Here is a 20653-nt window from a genome sequence, read left to right on the forward strand (position 1 = left end):
CAATCAAACATGCCTGCATTATCAAAACTAAAGAAGCATTTGCGAGTCCTGTGAAGGCAGCAGATTGCCCTCACTGAACCTCTTATTCTTTGCAAAATACAACAGAATAACGGTTATCATGACCTAGTGTGTGAATGTGAGTGCGAATATTGTCTGTCTATCTGTGTTGGCCCTGCGATGAGGTGGCGACTTGTCCAGGGTGTACCCCGCCTTCCGCCCGATTGTAGCTGAGATAGGCTCCAGCACCCCCGCGACCCCGAAAGGGATAAGCAGTAGAAATGGATGGATGGATGACCAAAATGATCAGTTATCATAATCACGTTATTGTTGAATATACTCAAAAAGTACTTATACACACAATGAAATATTTTCATCAAGTACTTTTTTTAAATAACTAAAATAGACTAATAGAAAACTCACTATATTGCATGTTTTGTGTTTCTTATGCTTCACTGATAGTGTTTTAGTCTTAGTATTTTATCTGTTACCATGGCTAAGCCTTTATTGTTTTTAAATATTACTTTGTACTAGAAGGAATATTTGGGTTCGATAACGATTATGATTCAATTAAAAATCGATTATTGAGTCATCTTTAATTTATGTATATTGATGCAGTTTTACGTTTCTTTTCGTTTCACTAAATAAGCGTTTATCACCAGCAACTTTAAAAAAAACAGTGCATTTGTAATAAGAAACAGTTAAATTAATTCTCACATTTATTAAATTAATGGAAATGTGTGCAAAACTGGAACATAAGAGCCGCATAATAAAAGAGATGGTCAGATCGCTCGGTGAGGTGGCTCGCTGTAGTCAGCCACATTTTAGAACTGTCTGCATTACTTTATTTAAAATATAAGGGGGCATAGCTCGGGGCTTGGTCAATATGACATCTTCATATATATGACATCATTTTGATTTGCAATGATGGATATATTTTCTTTAAAAAGGCTAAACAAATGTTTTATGTATATCTAAAAACAAATATTAGTGTTATTTATTAATAATACCATTAATTATATTTAAAAAAAATTCTTATATCACCAGAATCACAATCACAATCAGCTTTAACACAAGAAATTTGACTTGCTAGACTGTGCTCTTTGTTTAATGCAGTTCCTATTGTTGCTTATTGTAAAAATTACACAGGCTACACTTTATTCTGCCCTCCTTGAATGTTACGATTTAGTTTTGCCAAATATGTAAACAGTCCTTTGAATTTTATTTGAAAAAAATAACTTTAGGTGTTTTGTTGATATTCTTCACAATAAAGTCACTGTAAAACTAACCACACTAAAGAACGTACATTATATATACACATGAAGTGCACATACACGTAGGAATCACGTTAGATTAATAATATCATTTGGAATGAACTGAAAAAACAATACAATTATGCAGGATGAAAGTTGAACTCTAACGCCGCTAGCTTAATACTAACATACAAGGGATTAGCGCATAAACAAGATAACTCAAATCAGGTACATGTACTGTATATAAACGATCAATAACCGTAACATTCATATCTATGGACAATTTGCAGTCTCCAATGAGGCTAACATCCATATTTTTGGAATGTGGGAGTCCACACTCCACTCAGAGACGTCCAAACAGTGGTTCAAAGACGCACATGGCATAGAGTAGAAGTTAAGTTATTGTTGATAGTAATGTCAAAATAATTAGGGTAGTTTACACGAGCTTGAACAAGAAATACATTTATTAGTTTAAAATACCTTTCTCTTCAATTTTCTCTCCTTACTTTTGCCGGGTGTCAACTTTGTTTCGGTGCGCAACCAGCTGCTGACGAGTTTCTGACAGGTGATTTAGATGCACGTTTTTTTTAATTTATTTTTTTTAAATAAAGCAATGAGGAATGTTTTTATGATATTTTAGCTGTTTTTCAAACTTATTATAGCCAATAATACATAAATAGACTACATATACAATATGTCCATTCTTACAATATATCACTTAAATTTGTTTTCATGTTTAAAAAAAAAAAGTTTTCATGAAAAGAAAAAAAGAAAAACCTATTTTGAAGGTGTGGCGGCATTAATCTTGCCGTGGCGTTGCGCTACGATCGTTTACATGTAGGGTAAACCCTGGCTTGTGAAGTTGCAGAGGTACTTAGAGATGGATTATGTTTACATTTTGATTTTTCAGCCGCCCATTTAGTAAAACGATTTTTCCCCTGCTGGTTGCAACCATGTAATCAAATCTATTAAGTCTTGCTGCATCAAGAAAAGTACAGAAAATAACCACTAAATTATTATTAATTTTTGTTATTAAATATTTTTGATTACAACTTTCTTCTGATGTTATTCTCATAAATATCACGTTATTCTTAAAGTAACATTACAACTTTTATCTAATCATTCAACCTTTTTCTTGTACAATTCCAGTTCTTCACAGACCCCTCTCATGTCTGAGTATGATATTTTATCTTTTCATGGGACTTAAGTATAATTACCACTTTTTCCTCACAATATTATGTCATAACTTTTTATTTTAGTCAGGTAACATTACTTTTTTTCTTAAAATTGTACTAGTACATTATTTATGCAACTTAACTTTTTTATTGTTATTCTCCCATTGTTGCAACTTTTTTTTAGCAGCATACACCATTTTTTTTGTAATGTTTTAACTATCTTTGTAAAAGAAAGCTCCTTTTTCTCATAACATTGCAACTTTGTTCTTGTAAATCACATTCCGACATTTTCCGATGCTATTACAATATTCTCATAACACGTTTTCATAGTGATAATACATGTTTTTCTTTCAGTATTACGTTATTCTTACAACACAACAACTTTAATCGCAATATACTTTTTTTTGTGTGTGTTTTCTTTACACTTTTTTCTTAATTGCAAGGGTGCCCACACCTTTTCAGCAGGCAAGCTACTTATCAAATGACCAATTTGAGGTGATCTACCTCATAAAGTGTGTGTGTGTGTGTGTGTGTGTGTGTGTATATATATATATATATATATATATATGATGTTTTTGTTAACATGTTAAAGGTGTTTAATAAAAATACAAGCATGTTTAACATATAGATTTCCTTATTTCTTTAAGACAATAATATAAGTTGGTGTATTACTTTATTCTGATGACTTGCATCGTAATCAGACTTTACCCACCTGCTCCCAGTGCCACCCACCCTGGTTTAAATGTAACTTAGACATTGGGTTTCACTATGTAAAAGTGCTTTGAGTCACTAGAGAAAAGCGCTATATGAATATAATTCACTTCACAACTTCAAATTTACATAGTGGAGGGAAAAAAACTCCTCCTCTCTTTCAAATACCATGTGGAAGTGGTTGTTTTGAGCTTTTTATTTGTCCAGCTTCCATACTCGCTTTTATACACTTTACAAAAATACATTGGAGTTAACTCCGTAGCTCTGTGTGCTCGTTTTCTTAGACCCTTATTTTGTTCACGTAGGCAAGAAGGACCAGCAATTTTATTGTGAAGACAGGATCTGTGCGGTCGGTCTTTCGACTTTTGATGGCCAGTACAGAGTCTGGTAAAATTAAAAATGTGCTTCTGGCGTTCCTGCCGGTCTTTTTTTTTCTTCAAACTGAACTCGCAGCAGTCATCTGACAAGATCTTTGGGTGCCGTGAATGCCAATCAAGTGAAAATTGATGAATGCTAATTTTTAGGCCTATTTTTTTTCAATGCCTTGCGATCGACCGACACACTCTCCACGATCAAATGTTAGCTCGCGATCGACCTGATACATTGTAAGATTCCCCCTTTTCATTAATATCTTCATATTTTTCCTGATAACAGTACAACATTTTTCCCATAACGTTACAACTTTTTCTTCATAACATTACAACGCTTACATAACAGTACAACTTTTTTCTCAAAATACTGCATTATTACTTTTCATTTAATTCCTCGCATCATTACATTGTTTCTGCAACTTTTTGTCTCATTACTCTCACATCATTACAACTTTTCTTCTTTCCCGCCATTTTTCTCATAAAGTTACAACTTTTTCCTCGTAAGATTATGCCAATTTTCTCAAAGTTACAGCTGTTTCTTGGTGACATTAAGCTTTCTTCTCTTTAGTCTTCTTTTTTTCCTCACAGTATTACATCATTCTCGCATATTTGAGTACTTTTTCTTCTTGTAAGATTACATCCTTTTTTTGGAATGTTACATCATTACAAATTTTGTTGTGACATTACAGGCTCTTTACATTATTTTATTTTTGTAACATTACAACTTTTTTTCTTGTACCTTTGCTGTCGAGAAACATTACAACTTCTCTCTCATAACATTACATTTTCCTCTAAACATGACATTTTTCGAATAACGCTACAACTTTATTCTCAATTTTATAGATTTTTCTTCATAACCTGATAACTGTGAGGTAACATTGTTTTCTCACAATGTTATATAGTCAAGAAATTACTTTTTTCTTGTAATCTTACGACAGTTTCCTTGCAACATTACATTATTTCTGTAACTATTACATTTTTTATTGGCATTCTCACATCATCACATCTTTTTTTCTATTAACATTTTGACATTTTTCTCACAACGCTGCACTACACATCTACATATCTTAGAGGGGACCTATGAGGATTTTTTGTCTTTTCTGACTTATAAATATTGTTACAATGTGAGGAACTCATTGTAAAGTGCCTTCGACCGTTGTGTTTTACAATTTATTTTTATTTTTTTTAACAATGGCTACATGATGTAGATGTACATATTTGGACATTAAAGGGGAACATTATCACAATTTCAGAAGGGTTAAAACCATTAAAAATCAGTTCCCAGTGGCTTATTTTATTTTTCGAAGGTTTTTTCAAAATTTTACCCATCACGCAATATCCCTAAAAAAAGCTTCAAAGTGCCTGATTTTAACCATCGTTATATACACCCGTCCATTTTCCTGTGACGTCACACAGTGATGCCAATACAAACAAACATGGCGCATAGAACAGCAAGGTATAGCGACATTAGCTCGGATTCAGACTCGGATTTCAGCGGCTTAAGCGATTCAACAGATTACGCATGTATTCAAACGGATGGTTGTAGTGTGGAGGCAGGTAGCGAAAACGAAATTGAAGAAGAAATTGAAGCTATTGAGCCATATCGGTTTGAACCGTATGCAAGCGAAACCGACGAAAACGACACGACAGCCAGCGACACGGGAGAAAGCGAGGACGAATTCTGCGATCGTCTTCTAACCAACGATTGGTATGTGTTTGTTTGGCATTAAAGGAAACTAACAACTATGAACTAGGTTTACAGCATATGAAATACATTTGGCAACAACATGCACTTTGAGAGTGCAGACAGCCCAGTTTTCTTTCATTAATATATTCTGTAGACATACCCTCATCCGCTCTCTTTTCCTGAAAGCTGATCTGTCCAGTCCAGTTGGAAATGCATCTGCTTTGAGTGTCGCAGCATATCCACACATTCTTGCCATCTCTGTCGTAGCATAGCTTTCGTCGGTAAAGTGTGCGGAACAAACGTCCAATTTCTTGCCACTTTCGCATCTTTGGGCCACTGGTGCAACTTGAATCCGTCCCTGTTCGTGTTGTTACACCCTCCGACAACACACCGACGAGGCATGATGTCTCCAAGGTACAGAAAACAGTCGAAAAAACGGAAAATAACAGAGCTGATTTGACTCGGTGTTTGTAATGTGTTTGAGAAAATGGCGGATTACTTCCCGATGTGACGTCACGTTGTGACGTCATCGCTCCGAGAGCGAATAATAGAAAGGCGTTTAATTCGCCAAAATTCACCCATTTAGAGTTCGGAAATCGATTAAAAAAATATATGGTCTTTTTTCTGCAACATCAAGGTATATATTGACGCTTACATAGGTCTGGTGATAATGTTCCCCTTTAAGTATAAGCTATCTGCTTCAGGCTGTGAGACTATAATGGCTGTTGCCTGCAGTCGAGTGTCTTATTCCTTCTCAACTTTTTTTCTCCCAAAATACATTATACTGTAATTATTTTATTTTAGGCAGGCAAATTTTTTCTGAAATGTTTGTTGCAACATTACATAATTTTTATAACTTTACAATATTTTCCTGTTACATTATGACAATGCTTTTCTAGGAAGATTACATTACCGTACTCTCACGATGAATTTTCTTGTTACAATTTCTTTCCTGTAATAGTATTACTTTTTCTCGGAATATTGCAATGTTATTCTACAAACTTTATGATTTTTTTTGTTATTAGTAGCCTCTGACTGAATAAAGAGGATCGTCTATTTGAGTTGAGCACAAAGACAAGGTCCAATGTTCACCTACGATAAATGAGCGTTCCTTCTCACCTTACGAGCCATGACCAGACCCGACGGCTTGTGACGGACTTTGTTAACCACCCCTCCATTGCCGGCACCCAGCTCGCAAATGGGGTCGAAGTCCTCGTCCTTGAGCTCTCCCACTTGGGCTTTCTGGGTGAGGAAGGCTTCCAGTCGTTTCTTCTGCTGCTCATCCAGATCCAGCTCTCCCAGCTTTTTCTGTAAGGCTTCTAGGTTTGCTCTGTGAAGAGAATAGCTTTGCTCAGAACTTGATAGTGAGTGCACCATCCACTGTTATGTACTACGGATAAGCAGGCCTGGAATTTCTACTCTTTAAGTGTTGCCTTAAAGGAGGGCTCATATCTTATGGCACCAAGGCAAGTTAAAAGGGCACCAAGGCATAAATGGCACCTGATGGCCATAAGACATAACTGCACTTTTTGTCCATATAGATAAAAATAGCGTTCACGTATGAGATCTATGGCTGCCAATTATGGCCAAAGTAATAATTAAGATTATTTCTATCAATATCGAAATCATGATTACTGATTGTTAGGTAAAGCAGTGTTGGGGTGTGAACGTAATACCATTATGTAATTTGCAATGTCTAATAAAAAGGCTATAGATAAACGTTATCCATATATCTAAAGACAAATATTAGTTTTTTTTATTCTTTAATAATATCAATTTGTCAGCATTTTGTCATTACATGATGCCTTTATCTCTATTTTTACATTTTGATAGAGGGAGGGTTTTTTTGTATTATTTATTTATTTTTAAAGTTATGTATATTTATATGTACCGGTACATGGAGATACTGTATCGGGACAGATCCATTAAAAGTTGGAGCAGAAATATGTCGTATAGGATACACAATAAAACATTAACAAAATACTGTGTCACCTCAATGTTTTTTAAAGTAATACCTTCGTGACATGAAAAAAACACAAGTAATGTAAAAAAAAGATGGTGTTTACTTTTTGATATCAAAATAAAACACAAATGAAGATGAAGTCTAACAAACAAGCTTTGTTCTTCTCCAACGCCTCCTAGTGGTTCAGTACAACAGTTTGGCCAACAAAAAAACCCAGGAGTGACAACTCTCACATCGAATACACAATCTTCGGAGTGACACCTCTCACATCGAATAGGCAATCTTCACAGCCTGCGTTCAGTTCAATGAGATGACAAAACATTAAGCTAGTACTGATGTTATTTGAACACGAATACAGTTTGCAGTTATATAAAAGACGAGTGATCATCCCAGTCAATAAACTAAAGACTTTATAAACAAGTTGTAACAACGTCCCCAACACATCGCCTGCTGCATATATCCTCACGTCATTAACTCTCAGTCACAGCTGATGGACGCTGTGTTGAGAAAATAGAAGCAACATCAAATAGTTTTTCTCCTTCGCTGTACTCTTTGTGTGGGGACAAGTTCGTCTGTCTCCAATATTGTCCACACCTGTCTCCATCTAACAGCAGTGCACTCTTAAACGCACGCCGGGAAGCGAGGGAAAAATGACGTTAAACCAAGCGCTTCGCTCCGTTTACTACGATGGGGAATCTCCGGAGCAAAGTCTGTGTTGTTAGTCCGCCAAATGATGCTAGTGCGCATGCGCCTGACTTTGTGTTGCATAAACTGCATTGATAAATGACGGTTTTTCATTAATTAAAAAATTAGACGGTATTACTAACCGTATCGCAAATTATCATTATACCATTTGCTGTTACATCCCTAGTCCATTAACAAGTAAAAAGTCGAGGGCGGACACGGCATGCTTTTGCCGCCGATGCTGGTCAATTTTTTAGGGCATTACGGCAAGTGACGAAGGCGGTCCCTGTGGTTAAATTTGAGCCCAGGACCTTCTATTTAACTTCTTTTACCTTCTATATTCCTTATTTTGCCTTTTATTTACCTTCTAGCCCTTTGTTTACCTTCTATTTCTGTGTGTATTCTGTTTACCTTTTGTTTGTTTTTTACCTTATTTTATATTCGTTTACTTTTTTTTATACCATTGATTTGCCTTTTTTCTTTCTACCTTAAGTTATATTCTTTTACCTTTTATTTACTTCTTTTACCTTCTATATTCCTTCTTTTACCTTTTAATTACCTTCTAGTCCTTTGTTTACGTTCTATTTCCGTGTGTATTGTTTTACCTTATTTTATATTCTGTTTACTTTTTTTTACCATTGATTTACCTTCTTTTGCCTTCCATTCACCTTTTTTCTTTCTACCTTAAGTTATCTTCTTTTACCTTTAATTTACTTATTTTACCTTCTATATTACTTCTTTTACCTTCTATTTACATTTTAATTACTGGTTTAACCTTTACTTCTTTTACCTTCTATTTAACTTCTTTAATATTCTTTTATATTTCTTATTTTACTCTGTATATACCTTCCATTTAAACTTTTTCACCTTTTGTTACCTTCTTTCACCGTCTATTTACCTTTTTTTTCTCCTTACTTTACCATCTACTTACCTTATTTTACTTTCTATTTACGGTGGTTTATTTCCCCTGGGGGATTAATAAAGTACTTCTGATTCTGATTACCTTCTTTTATGCGGTCCGGATTTGATACATTTTTATCAGTTACACGTCTCAAACAATTAATCGAAGAAACAATATAAACCAAAGCTTTTTTTTAATCGAATTAATCAATGAATTGTTGCAGTCCTTCGGTTACACCATTATTCACATTTATATAGTTCTAGCTTATTATGTACCCATATGGACGGTTGTTTGTCTACAGGTGCCATTGATTGGCTGGCGACGAGTCCACGGCATACCCCAGTCTCCCAAAGTCAGCTGGGATAGGCTCAAGCTCACTGAAGTACTTAGTGAGGACAATCAGTATAGAAAATGGATGGACGAAGGGTTGTTTTGTATGTATGTACGGGCAAACCCCGGCCGAGTCATACCAAAGACTATAAAAATGGGACCCATTACCTCCCTGCTTGGCACTCAGCATCAAGGGTTGGAATCACCAAAAATTATTCCCCAGCGCGGCCACCGCTGTTACTCACTGCTCCCCTCACCTCCCAGGGGGTGGAACAAGGGGATGGGTCAAATGCAGAGGGTAATTTCACCACACCTAGTGTGTGTGTGACTATCAGTGGTACTTTAACATTAACGTTAACAACCAGTCCACCTTTGGCCAAAAAGTTGGCTCGCTGGGATAGGTTCCAGCTTACCTTTGACCCTAACTGGGACCTATGGTTTATAAAATAGATGTTGTTTGTTATACACTATATTGGCAAAAGTATTTAGCCACCCATTCAAATGATCAGAATCAGGCGTCCTTATCAGTCGGCCCGGCCACAGGTTTATAAAATCCGGCACATAGGCATGGAGACTGTCCATCCATCCATTTTCTACCGCTTATTCCCTTTGGGGTCCCGGGGGGCGCTGGAGCCTGTTTCTACAAACATTTGCATACCTGCCAACTTTTGAAATCAGAAAAACCTAGTAGCCAGGGTCCAGGGGCCGCAGGCCTCGGTAGGTCCAGGACAAAGTCCTGGTGGGGGGTTCAGCTTTGCCCCCCGCCGCAAAATGATTGATTGCATTCAGACAGGTTAAAATGTTGCTAAAACCATCACTTTTCTATCAGTCACAGTGACTTTTCAAAACAAAAATATTACAGCAAAAATCATATGGGTTGATTGACATGTTTATTCTGTAAACTAACTTCAATAGTTTGAAATTATTTTGACAGTTAATGCCAGTTATCCTGTCAACCTTTCACAAGACTTCAATTTGTTAATTGAAAGTATAAACCGTATAAACACTTTTTACAGTAAACAAATGGTAAAACAGTACTAAACAATTCCATAAAAAAAAAAATTGGTGTCATTATTAACTTTCTGTCCAAGCTTGTATAATCTACTGCCTTGTTCAATTGTAAAAAATATTCTGTGCCTAAAATTCACATTTCTATCACAATTATCATACTGTAAACATGGTAAGCTAACTTCATTAAAATTAATAGTCCTGTCAATAGCATGGAATTACAATTCAAATGTAGTTTTTGTGTAAGCCTTTCAAAAGAATTCAAAATATGAAAAATTAATGAAAATTAATTTAAGCCATCAGACACTTGAAAAGTGGCACATCACATCTCTAATGTAATAATTTTAACTTTTCAACAGAAATAGCACTGCAAAAATATTAAGGACATACTTCTGTATTTTGGTAGTTATGCTGTCAACATTTAACAAGATTTCTTCAACTTGGACTTGAAAGCATAAATAGTATAAACACTTTTAACAGTATAACAGTACTAAACAATTCCAATAGATAACATTGGTGTCATTACCTTTTTGTGGCTAAAATCCAAATTTACGTTGAAAGTTTTCCACTTGTATCGCTAGCAACGGCATTAGACTTGTGTTTTTTTGTCCCAACGTGGTCTTTTACATCGCTAATTCCTCCGTGTCCGATCGAAAAATCTTGTCTGCACAAGGTGCCATTCGCGTAGTTTTCACCCTTTTTGGAACGGATAATTATTCCCGGATAGGCTTTTGAATATTCTTCACGGAATGACTGCAGTTTTCTTTTCGGTTTAAGACTCGTTTGCGATTTTTCTACGGCTGATTCCATGATCGTTCGCTCGTTTGGAAACAATGACAACTGGTGCCTCGTGCTTGGCAGCGGTGCTATAAATAGCCTCGCGCATGGCATTCGGAATGGCTAGATAGGAAGTTACGGGAAGTAGTATCGATTGTCATTGTTGTTACGCGATTTCGTGAATAAAACTTTCAAAAAATTATTATTTATTTAATTAATGAAAAACCGTATTTTTTATCACTGCAACCGTAACCCGGAATAGGTTGATGAAAACCGTACTAATTACGGGAAAACCGGAGTAGTTGGCAGGTATGCATTTGTGAAAGAATGGGCCGTTCTCAGGAGCTTAGTGATTTCCAGCGTGGAACTGTCATAGGATGCCACTTGTGCAACAAATCCAGTCGTGAAATGTCCTCGCTCCTAAATATTCCAAAGTCAACTGACGGCTTTATTATAAGAAAATGGAAGAGTTTGGGAACAACAGCAACTCAGCCACAAAGTGGTAGGAGTGTGAAATTTGGTGGAGGAGGAAATATGGTGTGGGGTTGTTTTTCAGGAGTTGGGCTCTGCCCCTTAGTTCCAGTGAAAGGAACTTTCAATGCTCCAGGATACCAAAACATTTTGGACAATTCAAAACAGTTTGGAGCGGGCCCCTTCCTCTTCTAACATGACTGTGCACCAGTGCAATAAGCAAGGTCCATAAAGACATGGATGACAGAGTCTGGTGTGGATGAACTTGACTGGCCTGCACAGAGTCCTGACCTGAACCCGATAGAACACCTTTTGGGATGAATTAGAACAGAGTCAGGCCTTCTCGACCAACATCAGTGTGTGACCTCACCAATGCACTTTTAGAAGAATGGTGGAAAATTCCTATAAACACACTCTTCCCAGAAGAGTTGAAGCTGTAATAGTTGCAAAAAGTGGACCGACATCATATTGAACCCTGTGGGTTAGGAATGGGATGGCACTTCAAGTTCATATGCGAGTCAAGGCAGGTGGGCAAATACTTTTGGCAAGAGTGTACACCACCTCTCCCCACAAAAATGCAGCTGGGGTAGTTCAGCTCACCCTAATAAAGAATATGGACGGATGATACTGAAATATTGATTTCAAAGATAAACATGTTTTGTGCCCTAAAACAGAAGAAGAAAGAGGTGGTTTTGTAGCATTCTGATAATAAAAGAATAGTACTCACTCCGATGCAGCACCAATGGTATTAGAGGTGGCCTGTCCTTCTCCTATGGGCGTAATGTTCAGCGGAACGGGTCTTCTTTTAGGAGCCATCTCCGAAATCAAATAAAAAAAAATGTTTTAAATCTCAAAAAGGGTCCAAAAAAAGTCGTGCAGTTGAGTAAATGTCTCCTTTTTTCTTCCTCGTTGTAAATCAACAGGATCGACACAGGGTGGCTAGCTGGCTAACGTAAGCGAGTGGATTTCCAGGAGCATGTCAGTCCAATGCTGGGCTAAAACGTAACATTACGATGTGGTCTAATCAGAAATATTGTTTTTAAAGGGTATCTACAGAATTAGGAGAGAGAACATTGCTATTCGTATGCATCTAGGAGGTTTTCTTCCTGCTAGCTAGCATTAGCCACCTAGCTTGGTAGCTAATAGCAACTACCGGAAATAGGCAGCAGGGAGACCCGACACGTTTTTTTTAATTTCTTTTGTAATTTAGTTGTTGTTGTTTTTTTACCACCGGGAGTCGTCTGGCGTCCCTCCGTAAAGTTAACACCCCACCCCGCGTCTTTCAGATTCGGGGCAATTGAGAGGCGAGCAGCACCACTTAGGGCTTCTTCGAGCGGTGCTCCGTCAATGCAGGAAGCAGCCAACCTGAGTGACACCCATAAGGAGAGCCGTTCGCTCCTCCAAAAGCAAGTCAAATGTTTTTTGTTTGTTTTTGTTTTTACTCCCAATAAGCTTTTTTCACTAAATATTTAGAAACACAGAGTTTAACAATAACACCCCGCAGTGTAGCACACATTTAACTATATCATCACCGCTTAGTTTATCTGCACTAGTCAAGGCGGTGTGGCACTTACTGCCATCTAGCGGTGGTGTCTTTTTTTGATTGATTGAGACTTTTATTAGTAGATTGCACAGTGAAGTACATATTCCTTACAATTGACCACTAAATGGTAACACCCGAATAAGTTTTTCAACTTATATACTATCATCATAATACAGTCATCACACAAGATAATCATCATCAGAGTATATATACATTGAATTATTTACAATCCAGGGTGTGGGATGTGGAGGGGGAGGGGGTGGGGGGGGGGGGGGGGGGGGGTGGGGGGGGGGGGGGGTCTAGGTTTGGTTGTTATCATCACTTCAGTCATCAACATACTTGCCAACCCTCCCGAATTTTCCGGGAGACTCCCGAAATTCAGCGCCTCACCCGAAAACCTCCTGGGACAAATATTCTCCCGAAAATCTCCCGATTTTCAGTCCATGCGGACCTGAGTGAGGACAACAGGGTGACAATAACTAAATCATCCAGACTAGAGATAAATTGTATTATTATGTTTATATTACCTAAAAATAAATATATTTATTAATTTAAAAAAAAAAAAAACGAAATGAATTTTTACAATATTTTGCTAAAAACATCAAAATTGTATTTTTATTTGTATTTTTTCTGACTCCTTATTACATCCAGCCATATAATTATACCGATACATTAAAATAAACATATTTGAAATAATTAATTTTAAATTATCATAATAATTCATTTAAAATGACCATATTTAATTATTAAAATAATTGCTTGTTTATCAACAACTTTACCATTTTATTCATTACAATTTGAAGCTCTCAGAAGGCAAGTTATCTTATATTCATGTTATATTTATGCAAGTTTGAAGTATCAATTATCTAAACACAGATTTGTTTGCATAATTTCAGGATGTATAATATATACATATACATATACATATATATATATATATATATATATATATATATATATATATATGAAATACTATATAATATTCTAGCTGTCAATATACTCCTCCCATCTTAACCACGCCCCCAACCAGGTGCTAGGGTACCAGGAGGTGCATGCGTAATCGAAAAAGGGTTGAACGAGAGTTCCCGCTAGAATCCGCATGGTGCTTTTGTTGACCAGAGAGGAGATTCTATAGAGAAATCTCGTTCGTTGGTTGCCATTTTATCACAGGAAAGATTAGCCTCTAGAAGGGAACCTAGGGAGGTGACCTCATCTTTCCTGGTGAAAACAATGTCACCCACTTTTATAGTGAAGTCATTGACAGAGTACTGAAGGTTTATGCACATTCGGTACTGCCATAATAAATGGTTTAGTTTCACTAATGTATAATAAACTTGACCTAATATCAGATATACCTAAACTATTGAAGTGTATTTCTAGTCTCGCCGTCCCCTCCTGGGCCGAGGGACAACGCAGCTGTGTAGTTGGATCAAAAGAGACTGTCAGAGACACTTTGCTGAACCAAAAGTTGCTTTATTACAAGCGAGCGTCATTTAAACAGGTTTGGCTTCTCCTAACTGGAGAAGCCAAACCACCAGTTTATATATTCCTTCTTTGTCTGTCTGGGTGTGCCATACTTGCCAACCTTGAGACCTCCGAACTTGGGAGATTGGGTGGAGGGGTGGGGTTGGGGTTAAGGGGGGAGGAGTATATTTATAGCTAGAATTCACTGAAATTCAAGTATTTATATATATATACTGTATATAAGAAATACTTGAATTTCAGTGAATTCTAGCTCTATATATATTTATTTTATTATATATACACTGAAAAAAATAACTCATAAGATTTACTTAAAAAAATTATTGTAAGTATTTGCACGCAAATGATTTAAGTAAAATTTAATGCTGCAATATCAAGTAACACTCACTTGCCAGTATCAAGTAAATTCTACTTACCATATAACATAACAGTTGTGAAGATATTAAGTAACAGTTACTTAATTACATCCAAGTTTTAAGTTATATTTATTTAAACAAATTAAGTAAAGTCTACTTGTTTTTCATCGGCAGGAACATCATTTTACTCAAAATTTTAAGTAAATTTTATATATCTGTAGTATTTGCTGTTATGAAGTAATTCAGTAGATTTTAATTATTTTCTTGTGCTTGACATTTTAATTTACTTGGTTGCATTACTTTACATTACTCACTAAAATTAGGTAATCATTGCCAGTTTTCTTTTGATAAATGTTACCAAATAAATTTAACCAATACTCTATGCATTTAATATATATGTATCACATATCACACAACTAAATTACAATGCAATTAAACAGTTTCTTTTTAGTTCAATCTTACAACCCTCTGAAACAGAGTTTCTACATTCATTGCAGAAATATAATACTCAACAACTTCTGGGAGAGGGTCAGGACAGAAACCGCCTCTTAAACTTTGAGCAGTGGTGTATGGATACCCCTATTTAAATGGGGGGAAAAACAGAATGTACTGTACAAGTACTGCGTTAATAGTAAAAGTGCATTATATTGTACTGCATTAGAATTTGTACTAACAGTAAATTAAAGATGTATCTCCAGCAAAAGGTATTTAAAGTAAATAGTAGTAATAGTATATTTTTTAAAGAAAATATCCAAAGGTTGGTATGACTGGTAAACAACAAATACACAGTATTACACATTATACACCAAATCCAACATAGATCTGGTAACATAGTCACTTCTCAAATATGCAATTAAAATCTTACAAACTACACTGAAAAAGTGCAATATCAACATTTAAACCAGTCCTCTGACTAGTGCACTTTTAAGTATGCAATTAAAACATTAATGAAATAAAATCAACATAATCAACTAAAAATAAACAGCTTAAGGTGTCTAACCATTCTTGTTGAATAATACAATCTTTACTGTCATTAACAGATACCTTATTTGACAAAAAATGAAAAACATTTATGACAGGCAACCCACTAGTAAACCAAGATGAACTGGAACTCAGTGCTAATTCTTGGTATTTCTTCACAAGAGTCCATGCATGATGCTACGTCCTCAACAAGGGTCCATAAATGATGTCATTTTCCTCCTCTAGGATGACAAAGTCATGACATGCATTTAGGAAAGCAACTTCAACTTCAAGGTGTTTACTTTTGGGGACAGTTTGAATCCATCCAGCTCCAGCATGAGTTTTTGGAAGACTTCAAAAGTGTAGCGCAAAGTGGGAGGGTATGCCAAGTTCAGGGCATAAATCAGTCTCATGAGCAGTGAGCAAGCTTTCGCAGTACTGTTGCACCCTGGCAAAATCTCATGGCCTTCCACAAGGATGGAGACATCAACTGGATCCTCATCAGCACCGTGGACGACAAGTATTTTGAGGATGTGGTTACTGACATCACTCCGGCTGTCCTCCTGCATACAATTTACAACAAAAAAGAAGAATGTTATTGAGAAACAAATAATAGAACTGCATGAATCATTCAAAGTGACTTCATTATCAGGGAAGAATGAACACAAGAATATATGTTCCTGTCTGCTTTCCTCTTAACTTTAACATTAAATTAACCTGTGTCATTAAAAAATATTTTTAAATGATTAAAATAATGCTATACCAAGCAGTCTTCAAAAAGTTCCTCTTCCTTCTCGCCAAGGTACAGTATAAGGCTGCGGATAATGGTTTCACGCCTCATCTCAATGCTGTTTCTGTGAACAGATGAAGAACATGAACATAACCATTATATATACACAATGAACTGTCAAGTGAAAACACAAGTGCATATATTTGCTCGTGTTTTAAGTGCATGGACCCAGAGCGTGCAAGGGCATGGAATCTACCAAGTGTGAGGCTTGTCCTGTATGTGTATACTGTATGTGTCTGTGAGTGAGAAAAAAAGTAGGTCCAGCTTCCTGTAAAACATACTGTATGAACAAGCAAAACAAGCACACCTGACTCAGTCTGTCCAGGAGCGGCCTCATCTTGATCCCCACGGCACCTCCCTTGCACAAAGTCCACTGGCTCCTCCAAAGGGCACCCTGAAAATGAAGAGACACAATTTGTGGTATTAAAACAATGGTCTAAAATATTCAGCCACAATTTTAATATGACATTATGATGGATGAATAAGGGAAAATAACAAAGCAATATAATGCATACATTATTTTCTACTTGCCTGAATTATGAGAATAATGTTCTGTACTGATTTGCTTCCTGTTGATGGAAAAATATTTCAATAAGAAATAAACTACATCATAAACATTAATGAACATTTAGTTTTGTCTAGCTAAATAAAACAATTAACACATGACAGATTTATTTGCGAGTAGAAGTTGTAATGAACAATCCATTCTTTCATTGAATTACAAAAACATGTTGCTGTGGGCTTCACACCGATAGCTAGCTTCTTGTCAAAAAAAAAAAGAAAGGAAAGAAAACTGCCAGCGAAGTCTCTTTGTAATCGCAAGCTGATGCTCTCAAAGACCTCTGGCGCTTCTGTCAGTAAATGTGTGTTTTAAAAACCTATTCTTGGGCATTTCTCCCAAACATTCAGCAGTATCGCCCCCTCATTCCCAAAGCACATTAATTAACATTAATTCACTAACGTTACGTTACTTCAGTGTCGCCGCCAAAAGTTTTACAGAGAACAATACCATGTTCTACTATGTTGACGTCAGTTGATAAAAGTTATACCGTTAGGTTGGTGGTTTTTTAAAATCCTAACTTTATTTAGTTAACTTTAGTTTTTATCAGGAAAAACTGTAGCCCTCCCACTACAGGCCAGCACGGACCAATGTAGCGTTATATGCTAATTTTTTTTACCGAACTTACTTACTTACTTAACTTAACTTAATTAACTTATGAGCAGTTACATATCTTGCGTCAAACTACACGCAGACGTATATTATCACAAATTTAAAACAGAACGTAATAACTTACCTGTGGAATGACTTTCTGGCGCTACAATACACCTTGCAGTACTCTGTGAAGAGATCCTAACGGCCGGAGCCTGTTGTGCTGTGCGCATGCGTCGTCGTGCATGCGTTTCAAAACACTAAATTTTCAGAGTAAAGTTTATGTAATATTTTTAGGTTTATGTACGTACAACTATTAAACATTTAAATAGTATGAGGAAACATAAGTAAAACTTACTCTTCCCCCATAATTCATGTATTACGTTAATAAAATGTTTAATTTTACTTAAAAAACTCTAGTTCTTACTGAATGTTAAAAATATTAGGTATAAATTATGACAGTTACTCTAATAGAGTTTACAGCACCAAAAAGTCACTTTTTTCAGTGTACAGTATATATATAAGTAAAATAAATACTTGAATTTCAGTGTTCATTTATTTACACATTTACACACACATAACACTCTACTCATTGTTGTATTTGAAAGTGCAATGCTTTGCAGCCAGTAGCACAGCCTTTGAAGGAGCATAGGTATGGGCAGCATCTGTGAAATTTAATTTGCAGAAAAGGAGTGAGTTTAGGGTTGAATTGTCCATCCTCGTTCTATTCTCTGTCACTCGTCGTCACCATGACTGCCTCTTCTTCGTTCTTCTGCTTCGTCTCCTTCTTGTTGTGTGTGCAGTTGTGCACTCTCCAAAATCCGTAGATGTTACAACGTGACTGGGCCGGCACGCTGTTTATATGAAGGAAAAGCGGACGTGACGACAGGCTGTCCTCACTCAGGTCCGCACGGACCTGGAGGGGGCGTGCCTTAAGTCAGGCTGGAAATCGGGAGAAATTCGGGAGAATGGTTGTCCCGGGAGATTTTCGGGAGAGGCACTGAAACTAGGGAGTCTCCCGGAGGAATCTTAGTCGAAAATGGAGGATTCCTAACTGGAGATGCCAAACCACCAGTTTATATATTCCTTCTTTGTCTGTCTGGGTGTGAGCTGAGTCATCCATCCATCTATCCATTTTCTCCCGCTTATCCGAGGTCGGGTCGCAGGGGCCACAGCCTAAGCAGAGAAGCTCAGACTACCTTCTCCCCAGCCACATTGTCCAGCTCCTCCTGAGGGATCCCGAGGCGTTCCCAGGCCAGCTGGGAGACATAGTCTTCCCAACGTGTCCTGGGTCTTCCCGTGGCCTCCAACTGGTCGCAGGCATCCTGACCAGATGCCCGAACCACCTCATCTTTGTTGAGTTTTTTTCTTGCCCTGATGTGGGATCTGAGCCGAAGATGTCGTTGTGGCTTGTGCAGCCCTTTGAGACACTTGTGATTAAGGGCTATATAAATAAACTTTGATTGATTGATTGATTGATTGATCTGGCTCATCTCAATGTGGAGGAGCAACGGCTTTATTTAGAGCTTCTCACCCTATCTCCGCCACCCGACGGAGGAAACTCATTTCGGCCGCTTGTACCCGTGATCATGTCCTTTCGCTCATAACCCAACGCTCATGATTATAGGTGAGGATGGGAACGTAGGTCGACCGGTAAATTGAGAGCTTTGCCTTCCGGCTCAGTTCCTTCTTTACCACAACGTATTGATAGTGTCCTCATTCCTGCAGACGCCGCACCGATCCGCCAGTGAACAAGACTCCGAGGTATTTGAACTCCTCCACATGGTGCAAGATCTCCTCCCCAACCGGGAGATGGCATTCGACCCTTTTCTGGGTGAGAACCATGGACTTATCCCAGTTGCTTCACACTCGGCTACAAACCGATCCAGTGAGAGCTGAAGATCCTGGCCAGATGAAGCCATCAGGACCACCTCAGTGGCCTTGAGGTTAGAGTGTTCGCCCTGATATCGGTAGTTCAAACCAAAGACTATAAAAATGGGACCCATTACCTCCCTGCTTGGCACTCAGCATCAAAGGTTTGGAATTGGGGGTTAAATCACCAAAATGATTCCCGAGTCTAAGCAGAGAAGCCCAGACGACCTTCTTCCCAGCCACTTTGTCCAGCTCCTCCTGGGGGATCCCGAGGCGTTCCCAGGCCAGCCCCGCGGGAGACATAGTCTTCCCAACGTGTCTTGGGTCTTCCCCGTGGCCTCTTACTGGTTGGAGCCGAACCACCTCATCTGGCTCTTCTCGATGTGGAGGAGCAGCAGAGTTACTTAGAGTTTCTCACCCTATCTCTAAGGGAAAACCTCGCCACTCGACGGAGAAAACTCATTTTGGCCGCTTGTACCTGGGATCTTGTCCTTTCAGTCATAAGCCAACGCTCATGACCATAGGTGAGTATGGGAATGTAGATCGACCGGTAAATTGAGAGCTTTGCCTTCCGGCTCAGCTCCTTCTTTACCACAACGTATCGATCTCACAATCCACTCTTCCCTCACTCACGAACAAGACTCCGAGGTATTTGAACTCCTCCACTTGGTGCAAGATCTCCTCTCCAACCGGGTGATAGCATTCCACCCTTTTCTGGGCGAGAACCATGGACTCAGACTGGGGAGGTGCTGATTCTCATCCTAGTCGCTTCACACTCGGCTGCGAACCGATCCAGTGAGAGCTGAAGATCCTGGCCAGATGAAGCCATCAGGACCACATCAGTGGCCTTGTGGTTAGAGTGTTCGCCCTGAGATCGGTAGTTCAAACCAAAGACTATAAAAATGGGACCCATTACCTCCCTGCTTGGCACTCAGCATCAAAGGTTTGGAATTGGGGGTTAAATCACCAAAATGATTCCCGAGTCTAAGCAGAGAAGCCCAGACGACCCTCTTCCCAGCCACTTCGTCCAGCTCCTCCTGGGGGATCCCGAGACGTTCCCAGGCCAGCCGGGAGACATAGTCTTCCCAACGTGTCTTGGGTCTTCCCCGTGGCCTGTTACTGGTTGGAGCCGAACCACCTCATCTGGCTCTTCTCGATGTGGAGGAGCAGCA

General features: G+C 38.0%; 1 protein-coding gene and 1 long non-coding RNA gene across 3 annotated transcripts in view; both read right to left on the reverse strand.

Annotated features, from left to right (window-relative positions):
* The window catches only part of map2k2a (mitogen-activated protein kinase kinase 2a), a 35237-nt gene extending 22380 nt beyond the window's left edge, over positions 1 to 12857 (reverse strand). Inside the window, exons 1-3 of one of the 2 annotated variants that reach the window (XM_061977924.1) lie at positions 12557 to 12857; positions 12056 to 12144; positions 6314 to 6524 (exon numbers count right to left, since the gene is read on the reverse strand). In XM_061977924.1, the coding sequence (XP_061833908.1) occupies positions 6314 to 6524; positions 12056 to 12144 (300 nt within the window). In that variant the 5' untranslated portion in view covers positions 12557 to 12857. Of the gene's footprint in view, positions 1 to 6313; positions 6525 to 12055 lie in introns of both variants that reach the window. The other variant, XM_061977923.1, reaches the window with a different exon arrangement.
* A 2570-nt stretch (positions 12858 to 15427) lies between these two features.
* Positions 15428 to 17329, reverse strand: LOC133618102 (uncharacterized). Its single transcript, XR_009817108.2, has 4 exons — positions 16991 to 17329; positions 16767 to 16853; positions 16433 to 16523; positions 15428 to 16232 (listed from the first exon to the last, which is right to left on the reverse strand). It is a non-coding gene; the product is annotated as an uncharacterized lncRNA (long non-coding RNA).
* Positions 17330 to 20653: the final 3324 nt, after the last annotated feature.

This window comes from Nerophis lumbriciformis, linkage group LG18 (genome assembly GCF_033978685.3).
Source record: "Nerophis lumbriciformis linkage group LG18, RoL_Nlum_v2.1, whole genome shotgun sequence".
Taxonomy (NCBI): Eukaryota; Metazoa; Chordata; class Actinopteri; order Syngnathiformes; family Syngnathidae; genus Nerophis; species Nerophis lumbriciformis.